The sequence below is a fragment of the Syngnathus floridae genome, chromosome 2, assembly GCF_059516105.1.
Source record: "Syngnathus floridae isolate MCC-2025c chromosome 2, RoL_Sflo_1.0, whole genome shotgun sequence".
Taxonomy (NCBI): domain Eukaryota; kingdom Metazoa; phylum Chordata; class Actinopteri; order Syngnathiformes; family Syngnathidae; genus Syngnathus; species Syngnathus floridae.
Window position 1 is genome coordinate 14,411,713 of NC_142414.1, and position 16,913 is coordinate 14,428,625.

At 42.2% G+C, this 16,913-nt stretch overlaps 1 protein-coding gene across 2 annotated transcripts; it reads right to left on the minus strand.

Annotated features, from left to right (window-relative positions):
* Positions 1-85: 85 nt before the first annotated feature.
* LOC148402018 (sodium- and chloride-dependent creatine transporter 1-like) lies at positions 86-11,925 on the minus strand. 2 transcript variants are annotated; one of them, XM_088358284.1, is made up of 13 exons: positions 11,334-11,925; positions 7,838-7,969; positions 7,332-7,599; positions 6,373-6,505; positions 3,961-4,095; positions 3,570-3,673; positions 3,367-3,491; positions 2,648-2,760; positions 2,427-2,564; positions 2,246-2,348; positions 1,896-1,996; positions 1,556-1,726; positions 86-1,458 (listed from the first exon to the last, which is right to left on the minus strand). In XM_088358284.1, the coding sequence occupies exons 1-13, from the start codon at positions 11,647-11,649 to the stop codon at positions 1,324-1,326; spliced, it is 1,974 nt and encodes a 657-aa protein (XP_088214410.1). In that variant the 5' UTR covers positions 11,650-11,925; the 3' UTR covers positions 86-1,323. The 2 variants fall into 2 exon arrangements, with proteins under 2 accessions (XP_088214410.1, XP_088214401.1); XM_088358275.1 differs by having other exon boundaries at positions 2,246-2,564.
* Positions 11,926-16,913: the final 4,988 nt, after the last annotated feature.

Consider the following 16,913-nt stretch of genomic DNA (forward strand, 5'->3'; position numbering starts at 1 on the left):
CGTCTCCCTCACATAAATACACAAATACCGACGAGATGCAAAAGATTCCCAGCAATTGGATACATTTGAAATAAGATCCAAAATGTTCATCAGTTATGCATTTTGAAGTTTATTATTTTGGTTAAACACAAAGATAATCACTTTCTTTTGAGAGGCTAAAGTTGGAGGAATAATGTCAATGACAGATAAAAATCTAAAATTCAGGAAAAAATTTTAAATAATAAAAAAAATACTGAATTGAATAGTGTTTCCAATCTCTAGGAAGATACTCAATGCCCTGTGAGAAACTGTAAAGTGGTCTATTTCTGACCTGACGTTAACTGTTACCTAACCAGTTTATTTGTCTAAATTGGACTCCCTGTATTTGTGGGGGGTATGGCCCTTGTCTGGCAAGCCAGAACCAATGCTGTACCAATCGCGGGTATGGTATTGGGTCTGGCTTGCCAGTTTCATAGGGACCAGGATGACCCACAACTAACAAAAATCTGCATCATTGTGGGCCATTGAAATGCATTGTGTGTGCGTGTGCTGGGGGGGGGGGAGTGATTCACAGTAACAGAAATCAAAAACCTCTCTCTCTCTCTCTCTCTATATATATATATATATATGCGCACACACACACACACACACACACACACACACACACACACACACACACACATCACGTGTTGACATCTCTGTTGGAAGAAGATCCTACATCACCCATATTTGGTATGTTTTCTGATTTTGGTGATTATAATTTACAAAAATGGACAATACACACACGCGCGCGCGCACACACACACATACACACAAATAATCAAACAAAGTTTAGCAGTTTGAACGTTAGGGTGGAAAAGTAAAAGTGCCATGATGTTTGCATCCAAATAGAAATAATTCGAACATAGTTGTAAAAATAATACACTAATTGCAACACTATTATTTTGTGAATGGGCATGGTATTATGTGTCTCATTCGAACCAATAACAACAAAATCCCTTTAGTCCTTGCGAAAGCCTACAGTAGGCCTACTGCCCTAAAATACTCATAACATACTGCATTAAAAGTAGACATACTTCTCACTTGCGTCAACAAAATAAAAGTTCTCTGATTGGCTGGTGAACAACAAATTGCATTAAGACAGCAGTGTAAGGCAACGCACACGACCACTCTCATCTTCCTCTGCTGGTATATTCTTTTTGGGCTGCTGGCGGAGCGGGCGGCACCCGGTCCTGGCTTTGGTGCCAGACCTGATGCTTCACAGTGTTTTTAATTTGGCGGATCGGATAGGAAGACGAGTGTGATAAAGTGCAAGTGAGCGAGCGAGCAGGCTGATTTTCGGGGTCACATGACGCTCTCGAAGATGATGACTTTGTTCTCGTCACTGGCGGGCAACAGCGAGTTGAGCGGTTTGACGTCTCGTGCCATGTACTCCAGGTGGTGGCTCCCCCACACTGGGCTGGTCAGATGAGCCCAGCGCTGCAAACACAAAACAGGGAGTCAGGGTCAGCAAAATAATACATTACAATGAATTGTCCCTCCCAACTCCTCAAACATGCTGGTTGTGAACTCTGACCTGTGCAAAGGAGCCTCTGGCGCGGAACAGTTTGTAGACCAGACTGACCGGGATGCACAACATGGACGAGAGTGCCAGACACCAGCCGATCACTTCACCCCACCACGGGTATACGTACGTGTCGTTGTACGTCAGTGCCTTGTAGTTGACCAGATGGAAGAGGAAGATGCCCTGCAAGCCACACACTTGTCATTGATCCACGTTTTCCTTATCAATCTATCAATGCAGATATTATTTGGCCCGTTGACATCCAGCTTGCACAGCTCTGTCAAAACTATTCAAATTTCAAACTGTTTCCAAACTCCCACATTCTCGATGAAATTCCTAAATGAGGACGTACCATGCACACACATGGCGTGATGAAGGACCAGCACCATTTCATCCAGGGCAGTGGCCTGTAGCCGATCATACGCGCCACGTCGTCCATGAAGCGGTCGGCGCCTGCCATGAGACGACGACATTGTGAGAAGCAGCACCACTGGCATATAAAAGTGCGCATGAGTAGCGTGTTCCTTCTTTGGGTAGACATTGCTCTGGTAGAATTGGGCGTTGTGGGACGCGAGTAGACGAGTCACAGCCAATCTGTGCCGTGTGCATCAAAATCCGGGAGGTCGCCGCTATGAAGCTAATGATATGCTTGTGACTTCACAGTGTCTTTATATGTATGTAATGATGCATGATTGCTCGCACCGTAGACCCAGGCCACCACAATGCATTCCCAGAAGGCCTGCCACAAGAGTGTCATCCCACTGGCCGAGTAGTAGTCAAACAGCTGGAACACGTACATTCCTCCCTGCGGGCGCAACAAAGTCAACGGTTGAATCCCGGCCCAATGCGGCGTGAGGCCAACGTTCCGGCGGCGGCCACCGACCTGCGTCACCATGGAGATGTCGATGATGAAGCACAGGAAGCAGCAGAGGGCGACAACGAGTTCCCTCTTGTAGCGGTGCTCATATTTACCAGAAAACAGATCCAGAATGCTCGTCACAAAACCTTCAACGCCGACAAACTGAGCACACGCACACAGGACACCGTGAACATCGCACTCTGTGTGTTTCTGTGTGTGTGTGTGTGTGTGTGTGTGTGTGTCACCTGACTGTCCAGACCAAGCAGCAGCAGCATGAAGAAGAAGAGCGCGGCCCACAGTGGTGCAACCGGCATCAAAGTGACCGCCTTTGGATATGCGATGAATGCCAGTCCAGGACCTGGGGTGGGCAAACACACACACACACACACACACACACACACACACACACACACACACACACACACACACACACACACACACACACACACACACACACATGCACACACATGCACGCAAACACACGGACACGCACATGCACTTTATAAGTGAATGTCACGACTCGTCTCCGGTTGTATTATTATGGTTTCTGTCGGCGTCTGTGTACTCGCCCCTCCCTTCCTGTGTCTACTCACAATCAATGTACTAATCACAGTCACATGCCTCTCGTTACCTGTCGCGTATTTAAGTCTTGTGTGCATGTTACACCCTTTTCGGACTATTTCTTGTCTCACGTCTCTGTCAGTTCTGTTTTTGCTTGCCATCCCTGTCGGTCAGTCCCGTTGATATTTGTTAGGCCGTTTAGTTATGTTAGTTTGCCGGTTCTGTTGGTTTGTCCCCTTATCCTCCCGTCCAACTACCTTTTCCCTCAATAAACCCTGGTCCAAGCTGCATTTGGTCGCCCTGCTCCATTCCGATCCGTGACAGTGAATGGAAATTGTCGGCCTCATAAAACCTCAAACTTTGTGAAGTTAGCCCCACAAGGTCCGAGCCAAATAGAGGTCACCTGACTTGGCGACCAGCGAAATGTCCACGTTCTGCTCAGCCGCCATGAAGCCCAGGACGGAGAAGACCACAAAGCCAGCAAAAAAGCTTGTCCCACTGTTGATCAGTGCCAGCACAATGGCGTCTCTGGAGGCGGTAAAACACAAAACGCTAAGCGAGCTTCTCCCATTTTATGGTTCCTCCACCCGACCACGGTGCACGTACTTGTAGCAGTCATTGTTGAAGCGGTTGTAGCTACCCAGAGCTGTCAGTGCTCCCAGACCGATGGCGTAGGAGAAGAACACCTGCGTGCCGGCATCGATCCATACCTGTGAGATTCACGTCTCAAAGTTGATCTCTCATGTGGAATTTGACCATCTACAGTAACCCTAACCCTTCACATTTTCATACATGCATAAGAAATTTCCCTCAGGGCTCCAGCTTCCCTGGGGACTGGATCATTCTCTTGCCAATAGAACTTAATTGAGGAAGCTTAATTGTAGTGCAGAAACGGCCAATCCACTCAATGAAATGAGGTGTCTCTGTGTTCACAGTCAAACCTGAAATGAATCCTACCCCAAGGGTATGTCTCTGATCTCAGTGAGGCGCCACTGACCTGAGCCTCCTTCAGCTTGGACCAGTCAGGTTTGATGTAGTACATGATGCCGTCGTACGCTCCGGGCAGCGTGATTCCGCGGACCAGCAGGATGATCAGCACCACGTATGGGAAGGTGGCTGTGAAGTACACAATCTGAAAAGCATACGTTGAGGAAAACGCAAACGCGTTATTCTCGTTACATATTTGAACATATTTGTGGCAACCTGTACAAATGTGGTGGTCGGAAGTCTTTCAAACTCCCTTTAAACATTGATTCCACTGGCCCGTTTACAAAAGTACATGTTTGATTTTAGCTGATTTTCAGGGTAAATAATAAGACTTTTTTTCATTGGTTAAATCTGACCCCAATAGTACGTGAGGTTTAATAAGTAGCTCATGTGGCTTCATCCTTTGAGTTTTTTTCATCAACATTTATTTTTACTGCTCTCATTCTTTGCGTGTGTGTGTGTGTGTGTGTGTGTGTGTGTGTGTGTGTGTATGTGCGCCTCCGAGTCACCTTGAGCACCTCATATCATTTTGTACCACCCACTAAACGGAATGTTTGTATTGAGAGCCAAGCTCCGTGAGAGTCCACAAGTACACACACATGCACGCACGCACGCACGCACGCACGCACAGACACACACTCATGCATAGAGTGCATAAAGTTGTTATCAGAGGACTGTATTACTCACTTGATGTTGTAGATTTGGGCTGGTTCATTGGTCATTGTGACCTACTTCACACATTTCAAAAGACTCACTATTTTTGCCGCTTTCATGTTAACAATGATTTTATGTTGGTAAAATTGCATTTATTGTTCCGGTGCATGTTTTATTCAAGCTTGTTTTTAGTCCTTTAATATAATTGTTGGCAATTTTATATCTACCAGTACAAAGTACGATGATTTGATCACAGCATTCATACTACTTGTCGGTTTCAGGGTCACTGGGTACACCTTGAACAATGACAGGACACGCAAGCACTTCGGCATCAGTGACTCCAACAATGTTTCATTTATTTTCACAAAATAATTGGTTGATTGATATATTGCAATACAAATTCATATTGGTAATGTCTTATGTATGTATACATTTGTTTATTTTATTTTATGAAACAATTGTTCAATTTAGTCGCTTCATGATATCACAATTTAAATCATCATTTTATTACTAGAAACACTCTTAGTGAATGTTTTTTTATTTTATAAAAAATTAATTTGAATTAAATTAAATATTTTAAAAATGAGAAAGTTGTATTATCTTATTTTAAGAAATACATATACATTAAATGATATTCAATAGTCATATAATACTCAATGTCATCGGTTAATCTATTACAGTGTGAAATAATTAAAAAAAGGTCTACATTTTTATGTTCGTGTTAATTCCATAATTGGTCAGTTACTTTGAATAGAATTATTCACAAAAAACGATTGTGTAACTTTTATAGTTCAGAGATAAAACAAAACAAAAAAAGAAAATATCACAAAAACCTGTTGTGCTAAAAAAAAGTAAAGAATGAAACCAGAATTTGAAAAAACTTTTAGTGGGTGGGACATATGAAATATAGGTGATTAAAATTTTCTCTTGACCAGTGTTATTTTATTAATACATTCAATTATATTTGTATTCAACAAGATATTTTGTATATTTTACATGCATATTTGAAGATTTTTTTTGAAAATTAAATGAGATGTTCGAATCATGGTTTGAAATGCGGGCCGTAGTTTGATTACTTTGACAGCAAAGCTCTGTCATGACCTTCCTTTCCCTCAATGCAGAGGTCAAAGCTTTATTGTCCTATAGTGGTATGTGATGTGATGTCATAGCTAGAATACACGCATTCACACATCTTCATGTGACGCATTATGTAACATTGATACACACGCACACACGTACGCACACATAACGTCTCTCAGTCACGTCCCACTGCAGAATACATGACCCCTCCCCCTTCCACAAAGGACAAATCACAGACTGCCACATCACAGCCTCGCCGTGACCCGACTCAGGCCTCCGCCCATCATCGTTGCCATGGGAACGCTTAGTCTCCCATGTGACCGCATGCGTGCAGTGTGTACGGTTGTGCAGTCAAATCAAATGCGCACACACATTCGGGGTTGAGTTTGGCTCGTTTGGTTTGACAGCTGATCACGTGACCTTTGACCACGCGCACCACTGCGCCCCACACACATACATGCATGCACATGCCAAAATATATGCAAACCTACTCAGACACATGCAGAAACACACGCGCCCACTCACACACACTCGGGCACAATGACACAGACAAGGTCAGTATGAGTTGGGGCCTTATTGTAAGTGAGTGACTCTGCGTTCAACCACTCTGATGTGGCTGACTGATGATGCGAGCAGTGGGATTCTGCATCATGCGGTATTAGTGCGTTGTCTTGTCGGCGTGTTTTACCTTTCCAGTAGATTTAACGCCTTTCCACACACAGAAGTAGATGAGCAGCCACACGGCCATCAGGCACAACAACAACTCCCAGTTGATTTGACCTGGGTCGTCTAAGCCCGATGAGATGTTCAGAACCTTGTTCCTGTGCGTGCACACACACACACACACACACACACACACACACACACACACACACACACACACACACACAGGCATACATGTTATGTGACAGTGAAAGTCATATCACCTGATAGGCCCCAATTTCGTTTTCGTTTGCAGAGTGCACGGGTGGAGTTTTTTTCTTTTCGTATTTTGCTAGACTTTGCACAGGCGGACGTAACAAGTGCATGATTCAGAAAGCAACTCGTCACTGCTACCTTTTTATCCATTTTAGATTATGGGGACCCGTTATACATATATGAACGCTTCAGCTCAATGCAAATGGGGGGCTTCGTCCCATCATTGTGAAGTGGGATGGCCAGCAGGAGGTTGGCTCACTGGTCCACTCTTATTTACAAGGCTATTCTTGGACTCCTGCCGTCATACATTTGTCACTTAATCACTTGGAGAAGTGTTGACTCTTACACTCAAATAACATGTTGCGAGCAGCTCCGTTAGCCCGGACTGAGTTTGGAAAAAAAGGCTTTTGTCTTTGCCGCCCCTTCTACAAGGACATTGTTGCAAGAGGACTGGAAATTAGTCATCATCGAATGACTTTAAATCCAGGTTGAGAACATTTAAGGCAGCTTCTTTAACTTTTAACATGTTTCATCTAATTGAAGTCATTTTAAATTGTGTTCATATTGTAATTTTGTTGTTGTTGACACATGATGTTTTAATGAAGTTGAAACTGTAACTTTTTGATGCCTCTTGGCCAGGAGTCCCTCTTAAAAGAAGTTCATAATCTCAATTTTCTTGGTTAAAAAAAACAAAAAAAACCACAAGTAGGCGGCGCTAGCACGACTCACTCCCAGAACTCGATGATGGGTGATCTGGCCTGGGCCACTTGGGCGCAGGTGAGGTTGCTGCCGGCGATGGAGGCGTTGGCGCTGGCGTTGTAGCATTGGTGGAGATTGAAGGCATCCGCGCAGGTGTTGGTGTTCCAGGGGTTGTCGCACGTGGACCACGGCAGTTTGGCGCTGAACGACTTGATGAGGTAGTATAAAGCCCACGCCAGCACCATGATGTAATAGGTGTTGCAGAAAAACATGATCACATTGGATGCATAGCCCAAACCTGAAAAGAAGTATAGGACAATCATTTTCAAACTTTCCACATCCACCCTTAATGATTATTATTAAAAAAAAGTCAAACCCACTTTGATTTATTATGTTCAAATATAATTGAGAAGCTCTGACATTTTTCAACTTTTTTTTCCTCTACAGAACTTTGTGAGTCCTCTTTGCGGGATGCGTTTTTCAATTTCTTGAAGACATAATTAGGACAGTAAATGGTGTGGAGTGGCGTGATCTACCTTTGAATAGCGGCGCGATGTTCCACACATTGATGCTTCCCGCCTTCATGAACTGACCCAGCGAGATCTCCAGGAAGAAGATGGGCACCCCGCCCACAATGACCATCAGCAGGTAAGGGATGAAGAAGACGCCTGACCGGGAACACAGAAGTAGAAATGTTCCTAAACGACCTTGGCAAGTTAACAATTAACCTGCTCTACCCTTTGTCACGTACGCCGCCAATAACGGTGAACTCACGACACTCAACACGCAATATGTATTGTGGGCCAACATACAACACATCATCGTCAGTGTAAGAAAGCTATTGTCATTGTTGGCATACTCTATGTGATGAAATAAATTGTGCAAATAGGTCGCATGGTGGTTTTGACTCGACCAACAATCACAGGTTTGAGACCAGCTAATGACAGTAACGAGGAAATGTAAATGGTATTTATTGATATATTTAAAGACCTCAAGTAAAAGATGACAAATTCAGACAGAAATCTCCACCTTTGAGAAGTTTCATTTGCATGGCTACGGCTAAAATGGTTCAAAAGCAAAATGGACACAGAGGCAACACACATGGCCATCATAGAACACAAAAGGACACAAAAGTTGATGTTAATGACAAGCTCACATTCAGCGTTCGCGTCGACTGAATCACATCACACGCACCATTGGCTGAGAGCAGAAAGTGTTAACGTGCTAAGATGCAGCCAATGCTACAGTGAGCAAGATAATCTGGCTAATCCCAGCTAAGTCAGTGTGCTAATTGAGTTTTTATTTTTAGAAAAACACTATTTACAAAAGAAAATTAACAGAAAGACATGGTAACATTACCAAGACAAGCAAACTCCTCCAACAAGGGCAATGACTTACAATTCATCTTGCTATTTAAAAGACAACATTGTTATAAAATGATTCAAATTCCCTGTCACTTTATAGAAAAACAATTATAGGTTCAACCTTGCTTTCATATTACACTTCTACTGGCCACAGCATTTGAGTTTGGGCTGGCGTGCAAGTCGCGTCTTTGACTGTCTTCCTTCTTGCATTTGGCCCCTCAAATAAACATCAAATAAAATACCATCTAAGATGTTGATTCTCATTCAACCAGGCCATTGCATTTTCAGGGCACTGAATTGACCACAACTGGACTGTTCTCGAAGATGTGCATTTGCCTATGTGTGTTTTTTTACGTGTCTGTTGTGTGTGCGTGTGTGTGTGTGTGTGTGTGTACATGAGAGAATATTAGCATGTGTGTCTCGGTGTGCACAGGGGCGTAGCCAGACATTTTTCGGTGGGTGATGTGTGGCTAGTGTTTTACTATTTTTACTATTTTTTTACGATGAAATACTCTACTAATACTATGAAATCCACATTCAATGTTACATGAAACAAAAAACTTGTCACATAACAATGTCCAATACACTCATAATCAAGTGAGAACAAATCTAAGTAAGAAAGCAACATTTTGCTGAGCTTCATTTACTCGTTAATTTTCTACAATCAGGGGCTCATTCATTCAAATCAAATGTGAAAATGGCAACAACAAAAAAAAATCCAGACATCAAAAAGAAGGAAGGTAAGGGAGTGGCCACAGAGGGACAAGGGGTGACCTTGGTCACCTCTGGCCACCCTGCAGCTCTGCCCCTGTAATGTGCATTGGAGGAGGCCAATAGATCAGTACAACTGACAGCTGACTGTGTTTGTTACGAAAACTGCCAATCAATGCAAATTTACTACATTTAAAATCCAAAAAACATTCTAAAAACATAGGGTTAATGATTTTCAATTAATTTAGCTCTGAACATGCATGTATGTGAAGATAATCCTAAAAATATTTTAATTGGTCAACGTCATAAAATGGGCCATCAAACTGCATGACAAAAAGAGGAATGTCTCACCAGCTTTTGTCAAGTCAAGTTCTACAGGTGAGTAAAGGTGACCTGGGCAATTATTTGCGGCTTAGCTGCCCATACCACAAATCCAAAGTTACTGACGTGCATATATATGGCAGCTTTTGCAACATATACTGTTAACCAAGCGAAGACTTAAACTTAGTGTCAAACGGTATCAAGATCGAACGAGTTAATGAGTATCAAATGCTTGGCATAACACTTGATTGTTTACTTAACTGGAAACAACAAATTACAAACTTGTGCAAAAAAATATCAAGAAATATGGCCATTCTGTGGAGGTTGCAAAATAAAATTAGTACATCTGCTTTAAGAATAATGTATTTGACACTCATAGAGCCACATCTATATTATTGTTCGGAGGTCTGGGGTCACGCATACCAGACATCATTAGAAGCACTTTACAAACAACAGAAAAGAGCACTGAGGATCATTTGCAAAAAGCCGTACAATTCTCACACGAACGACCTCTTTAGAAACACTGGAATAATGAAGCTCCAAGACTTAATCACTTTTGCAGGACAGTTAAATGTGTACAAAGCTTCTAGATGTATGCTACCAGCAAATATTCAAAGCCTATTCATCCTGGGGGACACAAAAAAAATGGGCATTGTGTCTTTGGCGATTTGGTTGGACGCTTGGATTGCCTTCCACCAGGCTCCTTTCTTTTCATCTATTTTAAAAATGGCTTCTCACAGCCATTTGTGTAAGCACAAAATAATGTCCTGATTTTCTGAATGTTACCTCTATTTCTTGCTGATACATTGTTGACATTTTTGGGTGGGGTCTTTAGCCTTGGAAAGGACTATTCTGGTGTTGTCTGGAAATCTTGATTTTTTCTCTCATTTTATTGTCAATTCTTATTTGGAAAAATATGATTTGATTGTGGTAACACTATGACTTGCTTTATTGTAAATTCTTATTTGGAAAAAAACGATTTGATTGTGGTAACATTATGCCATTTGTCAACTTTTTATCTTGGTGAATTTACACATTTTATCTTGCTAACTATAAACTTTAATTTAAAAATTACACCCATCATTTGGCTATTTTTTTCTTGTTTTATTACAAATTGCTTATATCTGAAAAATACAACTGTCATTTGTCATTTTCTGGGGGTAAAAAACTTGTTTAATTGTGAATATTTTCCTTGTAAAAATAGGATTTCTTTTTGATAAAGATTCCATTTTCTCTTGTTTCATGACGTTTTACCTTGGTGAAAAAAGTGACTCAATGATTTCCATTCATACTTTGCTAAGAATTCTATCATCACAAAATACAACTATTATGGTATTGTTGTAACACTATCCTTGGAATTTTTGTTTCATTTGTTTGCTCGGTTGTGTTTGTTTTGTTTTTCTTACCCCCACCCCCACCCCCCAGCTCTTGAAAAAATAATATTCAGACCTTTTTTGAAAAAAAAAAAAAAAAAAACCTCTCGTTTTCTTTTTTCATCAGAATTTTTTTTCCTGGAAATAACGCCATTAGTATACTAAGCTATTGAACCGTTACTTGTTCGCTGTTCGTCGGCATGAAGGTGAACAGCCGTGGAGGCGGCGCGAGTGAGGGCTTGAGCGCTCGAGTATTTACTCACCTCCTCCGTTCTTGTAGCACAGGTAGGGGAACCTCCACACGTTCCCTAAGCCGACTGCGAAGCCCACGCACGACATGATAAAGTCCATCTGTCTGCTCCATGTTTCGCGCTCCTGACGCACCGGCGGCGGCCCCACGATCACGCCACCTTTCTTGCCCTTGGGTCCGAGTCCGGGGCAGTCCGACCCGGATCCGTCCAGCCTGGCCCCTGCCGCCGCAGCCGCCATCAGCCCACCTCCGAGGGGAGTCTTCCCGGCCTCCTCCGGGGGCATCAGCGAGCAGGTGGACGGGAGGGGGGGCGCATTCTGCCTATCCATCAATCAAAAAGGCGCTCGGACAAAAATATCCAAAAGCTTCTCTCTCTCTCTCTCTCTCTCTCTCTCTCTCTCTCTCTCTCTCTCTCTCTCTCGCTCTCTCTCTCTCTCTCTCTCTCTCTCTCTCCGTCTTTCTCTCTTTTTCTTCAGAAACAGTCCACAAAACACTTGAACATCAGCTTGAAGAATCTCATCGACGGGCAGACTCAGCGCACGTCTTTATGGAACCAAACACACGCTGGGTGGGGGTTGGCTGATCCTGCTGCTGATCCTGTGAGAGCCCGGGTGTCCAGCGCGAGCTTTTTAAACGGGATGCTGCTCAGGGTGACGTCACTGTGCAAAGCCTGCCCCCGCTTTATGGCTGACGTCACAGGTAGGGGTCTCCCTTGGAATTAAAGGGAAATGTGCTTTCGGTAGTTTGCAAACATATTTTATTGTGTGAAGGCGATGGCATTCACACATATGTTCTACACCATTCTCTATTATTTTGCCTACCTATTCCACAACTTCCCACTTACCAAAAATTCCAAATTTGAAATTCAACCAAATTTTTCAAAATTTCATTTTTCTACTCTAATTTCTACATTTTTCAACCAATTCTACCCATTCCAACTTTCAACTGTTCATCTTTTGCCTACCTATTCCACAACTTCCCACTTACCAAAAATTCCAAATTTGAAATTCAAATTCTCCAAAATTTCGTTTTTCTACTCTAATTTCTACATTTTTCAACCGATTCAACCCATTCCAACTTTTAACTGTTCAACATTTGCCTACCTATTCCACAACTTCCCACTTACCAAAAATTCCAAATTTGAAATTCAACCAAATTCTCCAAAATTTCGTTTTTCTAGTCTAATTTCTATATTTTTTAACCGATTCAACCCATTCCAACTTTCAACTGTTCATGTCTTACCAACCTATTCCACAACTTCCCACTTACCAAAAATTCCAAATTTTCAAATTTGAAATTCAACCAAATTCTCCAAAATTTCATTTTTCTACTCAAATTTCTACATTTCTCTAATGATTCAACCCATTCCAACTTCCAAGTCTTCATCTTTTGCCTACCTATTCCACAACTTCCCACTTACCAAGAATTTCAAACTTTCAAATTTGAAATTCAACCAAATTCTCCAAAATTTCATTTTTCTACTCTAATTTCTACATTTTCAACCAATTCAACCCATTCCAAATTTCAACTGTTCATCTCTTGCCTACCTATTCCACAATTTCCCATTTACCAAAAATTCCAAATTTTCAAATTTTAAATTCAACTAAATTCTCCAAAATTTCATTTTTCTACTCTAATTTCTACATTTCTCTACCGATTCAACCCTTTCCAACTTTCAATTCTTCATCTTTTGCCTACCTATTCCACAACTTCCCACTTACCAAAAATTCCAAACTTTCAAATTTGAATTTCAACCAAATTCTCCAAAATTTCAGTTTTCAACTCTAATTTCTACATTTTTCAACCGATTCAACCCGTTCAAACTTTCAACTGTTCATCATCTTCGGACGTATTCCACAACTTCCCACTTATCAAAAATTAAAAATTTTCACCACAAATTCTCCAAAATTTCGTTTTACACTTTTATTTTCCACATTTCCCAAGTAATTCAACTCATTTCAACATCATTCGGCATCATTCCCCAATAAATTATTCAAAGTCTTCGCCTTCACACACAATTTCTCCAGAAATTGCATTTTCTAGTTATTATTATTATTATGCTATTTTATTCTCCACACTTTTTTGTCCCGCTTCTTCTTCCACATAATTCATCCGATTCACTCCATTCCACTTTTGACGTATTCCAAATATTCACGAGATAAGCGCTTCCAGTTTTTCTCGTTCCGAAAATTTTCCGTTTTCGCAAAATTCGCAAAATTACTCTGGGGCACCATTGACAACAAAAGACTTCAATGGAGAAGGCCCATTTCAAGATTATGACTAGACATGACTATACAAGCATTGACAATCAAGACTCTGAGCCAAGACAACAACTCTGGACTTACCTGACAGTTTGACGAAATGTATGTGACGGAATTTGTGATCACTTGCTTTGTTTTGATATTTTACCTAATTGTATTGCAGCCTCTAACAGCAACCCAGGGAGCAGATTGTGCTTTATTTGTTAAACTCGTGTTTACTTTGCAGGTTGACAACTGCAGTCTTGGAGAATTTTGTGTCATGTCTGTGAACATGCATTAACAACTAACCCCTTACTTTTCATAATGAGTTTGTAAATGTGATTGTTTTCAGGACAGGCTCGGCAGGTTCCAGTTTTCAATTTCATACGTTTGACGCGCCCGGGTGTGGATTATTTTTGTTTATAATTATGAATTTTATTTTTATTTGTTGGTATCATGAATGTTTATTGTGCGGAGAGCTGCGTGCACAACTACAGGAGGGTGATGGCTTTTGTTCATACAGCCATGTGAGATGCTGCCAGTCGAGTTTCAGGGACTGAGAATTGGTGAGTCTAAGCCAGGATGGCATCTGGAGGTACACCGAAGTCCAGCTGGCGATGGGTATGTTACCATGGGCATTGTTATTTTTACTTTTTAACCATAGTGACACATTTTTTAGAATGTGTCAAAAGGGGGAGGAAAAAACAAAAAATATAAAAGGGGGGAATTGTGACATTTTAAGTGTTTTCAGATTCGATGGTTTTTAAGTCTTCAACATGCTAGACGGAGGAGAAGAAGCAGCTCGGCAGAAATTAAGTGAATGGGAGACAACATCGTGAAATGGAGCCAAAGCCTGGTAACAAGTGTGGAGAGTTTTAAAATAGCTTATAAAAAAAATTGTAGACCTTTACAAGATAGGATCAAATAGGTGGGAGAGTATTAAATGTAAAAAATTGGAACAATAACATAGACTCGAAACGAATTAGGAACAGGTGGATAACTTATGCAGTCGTTTCCATATCTTTCTGTGCGGTCACACCAACCATCTGCATGTCCTGCAACATCTTCATCTCTGCCACACTCTCCATTATTTTGTCCAGTAGAGATTTCCAAGCCTCGCTTCTAACATTCTTTCCCATATCTTCATGCTTTGCTTAATCAACATAACAACACCTCTGTAGCTACTACAGTTCTGCGCATCGCCGTGGCCTGAAATAAAAAATAGGAGTCAGCACCTTTCCAGGAATCTTCTCGCTTGGGAGAATGGAGATCAAAAGAACAAAGAAACAAAAACATGGTAAGTGGTGAGTACAAACTTTGCATAGTCAGGGAACATTATTAAATACGTAGATGATGTCACAGCCAAAAACTCACATAATTCCATACAAAATGACAAAATTGAAAGAATGATGAATGGATGAGGTGGAACAGTGTATGTGCAAGAATGGAGGAGAATGTTTACAGTAAGGTCACTTGGAGATAAAACCAGCAGGTGCCAGAGGGAGACAGCCCAGCCAAAGATGATCGTCAAGGCTGAAAGACAGAAAGGAAAACAACAGCGAAAACGAAACATTTTTTGATTATTTCATTTTGCAACTGTTTTAATATTGTTGCAGCTACTGACACCACAGTGGATACAATGAATGAATACAGTTCATCAAATAACAAGTTGTCAGGATACTTGATGGTGATAGTCAGGGGGAATATTTTCTGACTGGGCTAACATCGGTGCTTCCAGCGGGCCAAATCGAGGCCTTTAGTTGTCACAGTGCGGACGCCAGTCCCTTAAGAATGGCATGAGGGCATTCTTGAGGGTTAGCATGTTCTCCCCGTGCCTGCATGTGCTCCCACGCAGGCACGGGGAGAACATGCAAACTCCACACAAAGAGAACCCCGTACCTTAAAACTGTGAGGCAACATGCTCGCCAGCTCACCACCATAATAAGAGGTGTTTTTAAAAATATATCCCTTTTATATACTGCAGATAAGCAGTTCTGCGTCATACAGCAAAGGTGGCTGTTCGGGTGTACATTGGAAGACAGCGAGAGAGAGAGAGAGAAAGAATGTTGGAGGTTGTGTAAGAACCTGTGACCCAATGACAGGGTGTGGGGAGTATGTGCAGCAAGGGTGTGCGTGGGGAGGACAGGGTGTACTGATGATTCACAAATACACACTAAGTTGTACCCATTATTTTTGTAGGTGATTTATGATGGGCTGGTTGCAAGTACAGTATTCATAATTGATGGACCCTTGGGTGCTTATGAACATCCATTGAACATAAAGAAGAGGTTTAAAATAGCCGGAACACCTAATAATGATAATAATAATTCATTAAATTTGTATAGTGCTTTTCAAAAACCCAAAGACGCTTACAGGGAAGAAGGCAAAGACAAACAGGAGGGAAGGGGTAGGGGGACGGGGAAGAGACAATGGGATAAAATTAAGACGAGGAAACCAGTTATGGGTAGGGGAGGTCATAGGTTTGAGACAAGAGGTAAGTTTTTAGACGAGACTTAAATATGGGGAGTGTGGGTGAGTCACAGACAGACTGAGGGAGAGAGTTCCAGACTCGGGGTGAAGTGCAGGAGAAGGCTCTGTCCCCAAAGGATTTGAGTTTAGATTTTGGGACTGTCAGACGTGAGGTGTTGGAGGATCGGAGGGGGCGGTCAGGACAGTAGGGGACAAGGAGGTCGGATAGGTAAGTGGGAGCCAGGTTGTGGAGGGCTTTGAAGGTGAGGAGGAGTATCTTGAAGATGATGCGCTCCTCAATGGGGAGCCAGTGAAGAGAGCGGAGAACAGGAGGGATATGTTCACGGGACCAGGTGTGGGTAAGGAGACGGGCAGCAGAGTTTTGGACTAGTTGCAGTCTATGGAGTGAGTGAGCAGTGATTCCAGTGAAAAGGGAGTTGCAGAAGTCAAGCCGGGATGAGATGAAGGCATGGATGAGGGATTCAGCGGCAGGGAGAGAGAGGCAGTGCCGGATTTTGGCAATGCGTCGGAGGTGGAAGTAGGAGGTCTTGACAACTGAGCTAACATGAGGGTGAAAGGACAGTGTGGGGTCAAAAATAACGCCAAGGTTGCGTGCCAGGGGGGATGGAGTGATGTTTGTGGAGTCGATGGTGAGTGTGATGGATCCAGTTTTATTAAGGGAGGATTTAGTGCCTATGAGGAGGAGCTCTGTTTTATCACTGTTGAGTTTGAGGAAGTTGTGGGACAGCCATGTTTTTATTGTAGAGATGCAGGTTTCAAAGTGGGTGAGGGAAGGGTTATGGGTTGGTGTGGTGCGTATATAGATCTGGGTGTCATCCGCATAGCAGTGGAAGTCCAGATTAAGTTTGCGGATGACATTACCA